Here is a 10168-nt window from a genome sequence, read left to right as displayed (position 1 = left end):
TTAACTGAAAACTGCTTTATTATGAGGAAATAATTATGTATTTGGGTTTTTTTGGAAGTAGAAATGTAAAATTCCACATAAATTTTGTCCTTAAATATAGAAATATGTATCACACAAAAATGCTCAAGAGAGACAAGTAAGGGCCTGGTGACTAGCAACATCAGCAGTGGGCACTTCCCCTGCTCTCAGGGCCATTATCCCTGTCAGGAAAACTGGGCCAGGGCATACACTCCTTTCCCAGTATAGGCAGGTATCCATCTCTGGATGAGCCCGGCAGCATCTAACATTTCTTTTCTTTTTTTTTTTAAATAGGCTTTTTTGTTTTGGTATCAGGAACTGAACTCAGGACCTTGCACTTGCCAAGCAGGCGCTTATGCTGTCCCAGTCCTCAGAACATTTATTTTCAGAGATATGTTCTTGATTTATTCTGTTGTGATTTGTTTTGTTTTCTTCTAAAAGCCACTGTAGAAGCTTTATATTACTTTTTTAGTAAAGGAAAAATGAGGCCTATTTTTTAAAAAGACAGCTTTCATAGCATCCCACAGGTTCCAGTAAGTTGTTTCTGCACTTTTGATTGTAAATATTAATTTCTTTAATTTCGTCTGTGACCTACTTATGTTTAGGAGGGTGTCATTTAGTTTTAATATGTTTATGGAGTTTTTGCTGTTTCTTCTGTCAATTTCCAGTTTCACTACACTATGGTCAGATAATATGCATGGGATGATTCTGATTCTTCTGCATCTACTTAAGCATGTTCTATGCGCCAGTATATGTTCTATTCTGGAGAACATCTCGTGTGCAGCTGAGAGGAATGGGTATTTTGACGCTGCTGGGTGGAACGTTGTATAAAGGTCTACTAAGTCCATTTCTTCACAAGTTTTGGTTTAGCTCTGTTATTTTTTTGCTGATTTTTTTATTAGTTAATCTATCTCTTTGTGTAAAGGGGTGTGAAAGTCCCCCAGCACAATTATGCTATTGATCATTTGATTTTTCATATGTTAAAATTTGTCTTAGTTGGGTGATCCTACATTTGATGCAATATATATTTAGAACTGTGATCTCGTCCTCTTGAAGTTTTCCCTTAACAAGTATGTAATGACATTCTTAATCTCTTTTAATCACTCTTGAAGTTGACATTGTTAGCAACCAGAATAGTTGCTAACTCTACTATTTCTGGGTTCCCGTCACATGGGAGTATTGTTTTCCATGTTCAGTCTATTAATTTATTCTTACTCTTTTTTTTTTTTTTTTTTTTTTTTTTTTTTTTTTTTGGTCTTTTGGAGACAGTGTCTTGCCATGCAGTTCAGGCCACCCTTCAGCTCACTTTGCAGCCCAGGCTGGTCTCAAACTTGCAATGATCTTCCTGCCTCAGCCTCCCAAGTGTTGTGATTACAGGTGTGTACTAATTTCTTTTTGAGTTAAATGTGTTTCTTGTATGGAGCACATTGTTGGATTTTTTTTCTCTTCAAATTTTTGTTTCTTCAATTTTTCTAGGTATCATATATAAATTTCATTCAAATACTCAAAAAATTGTAATCTTCAGCATTAATGGTTTGATAGGTTCAAAAATAAGATATTAACTACCTTCTGTGGCTATCATGAAAACTTTCCCACCCTTGCCTTAAACCCCATGTAAACTTTAAGATAAACATTTCCATTATAAAGAAAAAATAAGATCTATTCCATTAGTCACTGTAGGACTAATTTTGGCATGTAAATGTAATACCTATCTAATCATTTTCTTATCCAAATTTCTAACCAATTGTTGCTGGTGAGCTGTTGTCAACCAAAAATTCCCAAGCAACATTTGTTGAATTACCTTTGATTTTTCCAGATGATTTATGTGTCTACTTAGTCATACTAATTTTTTAGAAATGTTACAGAATGTTCCTGAATGATTTAGTTACTCCATTGATTTACACTATACCAGGCCAGGGATATAACTCAGCATCACAGTGCTTTCCTGGCAAGTGCAAGGTCCTGAGTTTGAGCCCCAGTATAAAAAATATAAAAAGTATACCATGTTTTGACAACTAGTATCAAGGCATCCTCTTTAATATACTACACATTTTTCTGGCCCAAGCAGTCACTAAGAAATATAGGAAAATATTTAAGAAAAAAGAAAAAATTTAAAGTATGTATAAACAGCTAGAAAGAGATGAATATTCCTATGTAAAAATTAGCTTGTGAGGATGAGGATGTAGCATAGAACACCTGCCTAGCCTGTATAAGCCCCTGAGCTTGGTCTCCAGCATTATAAACTTAAAAAATTAGCTTCTGTATTTAAAATCATAAATATAATTTAAAAATATAGAAAACTTTACAAGTACTATACCAAGGTACCATAACATATAACAAGTTCACACAAATATTCTAAATTGGGCTGGTGAGATGGCTCAGTGGTCTAAAGCACCTACTTAGAACAAGCTTAGCAAAACACAGGGACCGTAGTTCGATCCCCCAGTACCACATGCCAGCCAGCCCCGCCCCTAGGTGGGCTAAGCTGCCCCCCCACACTAAATAAATAAACTTTAAAAATAAATAAATATTCTAAATAATAAGAAAAAGATTAGAATTACAAAAGAAAATTACCACACAAGAAAAAAAAAATGATGAGTGAACATGAAAAACTTCACTACTATGGGCAAAGAAATTCAAGCTAAAACAAAAGAACTTTTTTCTAAACATGCAGAGAATCATTTCAATAAAAATATTTGACACATGCTGTGCTGGCCCTGTCCCCAGGCACACTAAGTCTGGGCATGGTGGCACTCGTCTATAATCCCAGTGCTGGGGAGGCTGAGACAGGAGGATCACTATGAGCCCAAGCTGTGTAGTAAAACCTTGTACCAAACACATTAAAAAAACAAAAACAAACAAACAAACAAAAAACAAACTTGATGTTAAAGCTGCAGAGCAATGTTTATAGTGTATACAACCAATTCTAAAAGGAAAATAGAATAACATTTTACTTGGAAAAATATAGAGCTGGGCATTGTACTATTGTTATGGTTTGTATCTAGTTGTCCTCCCAAAGCCTCATGTAGTCATGGGGTGAGGACTTCTAGAGTTTGTGTTAACTCATGATCCACTGGGATTATGTGTGATCCAAGGCTGGGATTATGGGTCTTAGTACTGCTGGGATTACCCACAGGTGGGTAAATACTGGGAAGTACCCATAGGTGTGAGTACTTCCCCTAACCTGGGGCAGGTAATTTGCATTACAATGTAAGGTGGGAAGAGAAGCTAGCTGCTTGAGCTGCTGCTACCCCTCTCTTGCTCTTTGCCGCCGCCATGAAAGGTTGCTTTCTGCTCTGTGCTGCTCTGCCTTGGACCCAGATGAGTATGGACTGAAACCTCCAGTAACTGTGAGCTAAATAAACCTTTCCTTTCTTCATTTTGAGTGTCGGGTATTTGTCCCCGCAATGAGAGAAGAGTAACTAAGACAACTATGCAACTCAACTCAGGTCACACTGCTCAGGAAACTGAGACAGAAGATCACTTGGGCTTAATACCAACATGGGCAACAAAGTGTGACTCTTAAAGAAAGAATCACATACACACACAAGAAACCGTTTTGGCTGCCTTTGGGAAAGAGAAATGTGGCTGAAAGGAAGATTTTCCATTTGACATTTTTTTAAATTGAATTTTAAATTGCTTATTATATATTCAATATATAAATAAAACTAAAAATACAGAGTAGAGCCAAAACATAATAGTAAAATATGACTTATTCCACCAGCGAAATGAAGAAGTTATCTTCATATCCCCTTTCTTGAAAGCAACCTGGCTAGCAATATGGAGCAACTAGGTTTTCTTCTGGACTTTCAAGGGTATCCCACAGATCTCTGGGTCTATCATATATCAAGCTGCATTGGTTAATGCACCTTTGTAACATGTCTGTAAATTGGAAATGAGTCTCTCAGCTTTTTTAAAGAAAATTATTTTGACTACTTGGTGTCTCTTACAATTCCACATGAATTTTAGGATCAGCTTGTTAATAATATCCAGCAAAAAAAATTCCTGAGGTTTTGAGAGAAGGTACTGACAGTTCATCACACTTGATCTTCACAGACTCGAGTCTTCCAGTCCATAAACAAGAGTCTTTTTCTTTATTAATTTGCTAAAATTTTTTAAGACTTTCACAGAATTTTCAGACTAAAAATTTTATACCTCCTTGGTTAAATTTACCCCTATTCTTTTCATACTATTGTAAATGGAATTGTTTTCTTAATTTCATTTGAAGATCATTCATCACTAGTGCATAGAAAGAAACAGATCTCATTTTTGTGTGATCGTGAATCTTACAACTGTGAAAGTCAAGCTCAGACTATCTACATATAGGATCATCTACATGTCATCTACAAACATAGTTTTAATTCTTCCCTCCAATATAGGTGTCTTGTTTCTCTTTTCCTCACCTAACTGTTCTGGGTGGACCTTCCAATACTGTACTAGATATATTACCAAAATAGTTCAATGAAAATTATTTGTTCTTAAAAACACAAGAAACTGTCCAACAAACTTTTAAGAAACAGCAGCCACTAACAAGTCATCACTTCAACAGGCAACATTGATCCTTTACATGTCAGAAAAGTCAGGGATGAAAATTATTCAGAAAATCCAAGAGATCTTACAATATAATAATGATATAGAAAGTGCTAATCAATAATCAGGACTGAAAAATACATGCAATTCAGATATGATATTTAGCAAATCAAATGAGCATCTATTATTATATTCCCGCAAAGACCCGTCCTCTCTTGGCATCTCAGCAACCTCCAAGAATTCATTAAGGTTACACTGACCACACAGTTGATAATGCTGGAAGCTGTGTTTTCAACATGCAATTTTGGCTCATTAATGAAGAAGTTTCTCCAAATCATTGCAATAAACCAGAGAAATTAAAATACTACTACTAAGATGTCACAAAATCATGAACCTATTTGATTGTTAAGAGAGAGAGAGAGAGAGAGAGAGAGAGAGAGAGAGAGAGAGAGATCCTGAATTGATTGATCCAGAGCACAGGCCCAGCATGTGAGTGAGACCACCCAGGGCCTGCGGATCCTGAACAGACCCAGAGCGCAGGTCCAGCAAGAGAGTGAGAACGCCTGGGCCACCAGATCCTGAATCTGCCCAGAGCGCAGGCCCAGCGTGTGAGTGAGAGGACCTGGGGCTGCTGGATCCTGAATTGACACAGAGTGCAGGCACAGCATGGAACCCTGCAGTAGAACTCCCTGCAAAGAGGCTAGAGGCAAGACCCACCCAGCTGATTCAGGAGCAGAACTTCTTGCCAGAGTGACACAAAGGGTTCAACTCCAATGGCTGCAGCAGGAAAAAGTGGAGCACAGCAGCCAGACCCCAGCCAGATCCAAGCAACACCCACCTGGAGGAATCTGAACTTTGTAGATCCAGACCTGGTGCTAAGGTAATAACTCTAAGCTCTACGCCAAAAGTCAGAAGACAGTAGTATACAAAATGACAAAGAGAAGGAACAAAATGCAGTCTCAGGCCCCAAGTCCACCCAGTACAAATGCAGAAGACACTAGCATAGGGGAAACTGGAAATCACAAACCTGAAATCTCTGAAATAATAGCACTGGAAGTAAAGAAACAACTACAGAAGGTATAGAAGAAATCAGATCAGAAATAATTTCGGAACTAAACAATTTAGTGATAACTATAATCAAAGAAGTACTAAGTGCTTCTAAAGAATACACTGATAAAAAAAAAAAATACAGCAGAGTATAAAAATGATGGAACCCCTGAATAAGCAATATAGGAAAAAAAATAGAATGTATGAAACAGATTCAAAGTGATATACAGGAAATTAAAACCTCAATCACAAGCTGGCAAAACTATTTGAGTGAAAGTGAAAATAGACTTCTGACCTTAAAGACACCATTGCAGCTAGTGAAAAAGATCTCTTAAAAACAACTAGGATGCAAGAAAAAATAATACAATACCTGCAAGACGACTGAAAGATGAACAATGTGAGACTAATAGGCACCAATGAGAAGGAACAAGTCAACACAAATGATATAAAAAGAATATGGGCAGAAGTAATAGCAGAAAACTTCCCAAATATGGGGCAACAATCTGACATTCCTGTAACCAAAGCATATAGAACTCCAAAGAACATCAACCCAATGAAAACCACATCCAGACATATAATAATCAAGATCCCAAAAATTCAGCATAGGAACAGTATACTAAAAGCCACTAAAGAAAAGAAACATCACATTTTAAAGGAAAACCCATCAGAATAATGAAAGATTTCTCTTCACAAACCATCAAGTCAAGAAGAGCATGGAGCAAAGTCCTTCAAGTCTTGCAAGAAAACAAATTCCAACCCAGACTGATATACCCTGCAAAACTCTCTTTCAAGTATAATGGAGAAGTGAATACTTCCATGACAAAGAACTAAAGAATTTCATGATGACAAAGCCAAGCTTACACAGACTACTAAATGATGTTCTAGAGAGGGAACAAACTGATCACAGCCCCATGAACGAGAATGGAAAGAACCCACCAAATAGGGCAAACGATTAAACACGGGAGAATAAGAGGTATACAATAGTAGTCTTTCAGTTATTCTTGTGTGTTTAGCAGCAAAATATTTCCATCAGCACACTCTACAAATGGACTTCTCTTTCACCCTATGGGTCATGATTCCATCTGGATCTACAGGATGGACAACAAAATAGCTGTAGCTCAGTCCCACAAGTGACACCTGGCCACCAGTAACTGTCATGGTCATTATGCATGTCCACAACACACCAGAATTTTGTGCGATATCCTATCCCCAAACTGTTAGATGTGCTGGTCATTTATTTGCCATTAATATTTATCTTATGTTTTACTCTTAGTACTTCTTTGCTATCATGAAAACTTTTTCTTAGTTCAATTGTTTTGAAACATTTATTTTTTAATTAATTAGAATTTAATTTTCTGAATACTGCTTAATCTTAATTTTTGTTCTAAGATTTATACTATATCTTTGACTTACAATTTATTTAAAAGACATAGTATGATATCTCCTCCTAGTATTAGAAACTTTAAAAAGTATATTTCCATTTTCTGTTGACTTTATATTACTTCTTCCCTGTCTTTTATACACACACACACACACACACACACAAATACGTGTATAACCCAACATAAGATTGGCACTGTTTCATAGAAATCTTCAATGACCTTTAAATAAGGGTTCATCTAATATAGTTTATATAGTCCTGCATAATTATCATATTGAGAGCTCTTGTTTGTTCATCCAGGAGCATATGGCAACTTCACTTGCCTTTTGAATTATGTTGTTATTTCCTATATGCTACGTCTGGAGGTATTAAAATATCTCAAGTTTGTATAACTAGAAAATCTTACTTTTAGTTTTCAAAGGTGTTTGCTAAGTATAAAATTCAAAGAGGACATCTTTTTTTTTTTCTTTCAGTCCTTTAGTCTAGTTTCTTACACACATGGTCCTTTTTTTTCTTTCTAATGTGGAATAAGATGCTATTTAATTTTGTTCTTCCATAGCTAGTATTTTTTATGTATATGCTTTTATGATTTTTTTCTTTACAATGTTTTGGACAATTTCATTTTTGTGTATCTTGGTATGATTTTATTTAAATTTCTTGTGCAAAAGGGTTCATTTTTCTTGGAAATGTGGTATTATAAGTTGAACTAAATTCAGAAATTTTAAGTCTTTAAATATTTACTGCCTACTCCTGTCTACTCTGAGAATTCTAATTATATGAATATAAGTTTCTTGGTTTTGACACAGTGAACTATTATGACTCATCTATAAACTCCCATCATTTTTATTTTGGATAATTTTTATTGTTATATTCATTTATGTTTGTAAATTATTTTCAATTTGCAATCTATTAAAATAATTAAAATAAAGAAAATAAAAATAAAAAATAAAAAAACTGAAAAAGCCAAATTATCCTTGACTGTCAAACTAGCATTAATGAAGCCATTCCTGTCTTCCTCACAGTAAACTCTTCAGAGGACAACTCTTTGGAGGACAGAAAGAAGTATGCAGTAAAGGAGCTTATTAGTCAGGAATGTAAAATAAAAATTAAACACATAAAACAATACGGAGCCAAGAATAACAGTAATAATTAACTGTTCAATTGTTTCCTGTGGTTCCAGAAGTGAATATTTAATCCTTGAGAAAATATACTCATATACACATGTCTATGTATCAAAAAATTTCAAAGGTGGCCAGTTGTCAAGACCAGCCAAGACTACAAAGTAAGCTCAAGGCCAGTCTGAAATGCACAGCGAGACCTTGCCTCAAACAAAAAAAGATGGCCAAGTGTGGTGGCATATACCTATAATCCCAGGACATGGGAGGCTGAGGCAGGAGGATCATCTAGACTTTGACATCAGCCTTGGCTACATAGTGAGTTAAAGCCTTGTATGAACTATATGGTGAGACTCTGCCTCAAAAATAAATACGTAGTGGACATGGTGGCACAACCAGCACATATATGTATATATATACATATATGTATATACATGTATATATGTGTATGTGTATATATATATATATACACAGACACACACACACACACACACACACATATATGTATATATATATATACTACAGGGCCTACAGGATCTCACTACACAGATCGGACTCGTAGCGATCCTCCTGTTTTCAGCCTCCCGAGTGCTGGGATTACAGGCACGCACCACCACACCCAGTCTCAATCACCAGTTCAGTGTGCCCCAGGGACGGAGCCAGCGCAGCACACCAGGAATTGAATCCCGGTCCCTGTATATGCCTAAGCAGGCACTTTAATCTGCTGAGCTACCTGGCTTGCCCCTATTCCCAGCACTCTTGAGGCTGAAGCAAGAGGATCACTACAAGTTCTAGGTCAACCTGGGCTACACTGGCTACACAGTGAGTATATAGCAAGATTGTGTCTCCAAAAAAAGGAAGAAAACCAAACCATGGTAATCTCTGAGAAGTAACGGTATTTCTCAGGCAGTTTCAAGGGTGTGAAAAATATTATTTAAGAAAAAATAAAAAACATGTATGTCATAATCTTAAAATCTCATATGTTGAATGGTATACAACCTGGTATTAACAAGAAAATTCTCTAATATGTCTTTTTGAACTATGTCATAGTATTTTTAAGAAAAATTCAATCAAAATGTAATCAGGTTATCTGCACTGTTTCTCTAGTATGAAGAACCAAAAGTGTAAATAAGGATCAAAATATGTAACAGATACTGTGAAATCAGAAGAAAATGTTCAAGGGCTGGAGAGATACCTCGGCAGTCTAAGTGCCTGCCCAGCAAGCAGAAGGACCCAGGTTTGATGCCCAGTACTGCACACCGTGCTGTTCTTGGAACCCCGGGCACACCATGCCAGCCACTGAAAACTGAGAATGGTGGCATATGCCTGTACCCCACCACTGGGGAGACTGAGACAGGAGGATCACTACAAATCTGAGCAGCATAGCGAGAGACCCTGTACCAAATACATAAATAAGTTTTAAAAAGAAAAAAAGTAAATGTTCAAATCAGGTATCAATTTGATATCTGACGGAAATTCTTCAGCAATCAGTGGAAATATAGGACATTTTTCTCTGGGTGTGTATGTGGGGGGGGGTAGGTGGGTGGGTGGGTGGGTGTGTCTGGCTCAGCCCACTCAGGGGGCAGTGGTGCAGCATGTAGTCCTGGGGATCAAACTGCAGTTGCTGAGCTTTGCCTAAGCTTGTCTAAGTAGGCACTTTAGACCCCTGAGCTATCTTGCTGGCATTTTCTTTATAACAATAAATACCTTTTGGTTAATGAACATGTGTGGTGATGACTCTAAAAAGGTTTCAGGAGTAAAGATGGAAGAACCCTGACTTAGAAGAATCCAGTAACTTAACAAAAACTATCTTATGAAAGTATGTTATAGCTGAGCATGGTGTTTCATGACTATAATCCCAGCACCTGGGAGGCTGAAGCGGGACGATCACTGTGAGTCTGATGCCAGCCTAGGTTACAAAGTGAGCTCAAGGCCAGCTTGAACTGTATAACAAGACCCCATCTCAAAAAGACAAAAAAAAAAAAAAAAAAAACAACAAGAAAGAAAGACTTAAAGAAAGAAAGAAAGAAAAAAACTAAGAAAAGAAAACCCAAGGTTGGAGGTCCTGAGTTCAATC

The 10168-nt window shown here is 36.7% G+C and overlaps 1 protein-coding gene across 1 annotated transcript in view; it reads right to left on the bottom strand.

Moving 5' to 3' along the window:
* Positions 1–10168, bottom strand: part of Gigyf2 (GRB10 interacting GYF protein 2) — a 173696-nt gene that overhangs the window by 107836 nt on the left and 55692 nt on the right. Inside the window, exon 6 of the mRNA XM_023722065.1 lies at positions 7334–7345. Within this exon, the coding sequence (XP_023577833.1) occupies positions 7334–7345 (12 nt within the window). The remainder of the gene's footprint in view (positions 1–7333; positions 7346–10168) is intronic.

This window comes from Octodon degus, unplaced genomic scaffold, assembly GCF_000260255.1.
Source record: "Octodon degus isolate 3935 unplaced genomic scaffold, OctDeg1.0 scaffold00089, whole genome shotgun sequence".
Classification (NCBI taxonomy): domain Eukaryota; kingdom Metazoa; phylum Chordata; class Mammalia; order Rodentia; family Octodontidae; genus Octodon; species Octodon degus.
The sequence above is the reverse complement of the archived record's forward strand: the minus strand, read 5'-3'. Positions and strand labels throughout refer to the sequence as shown.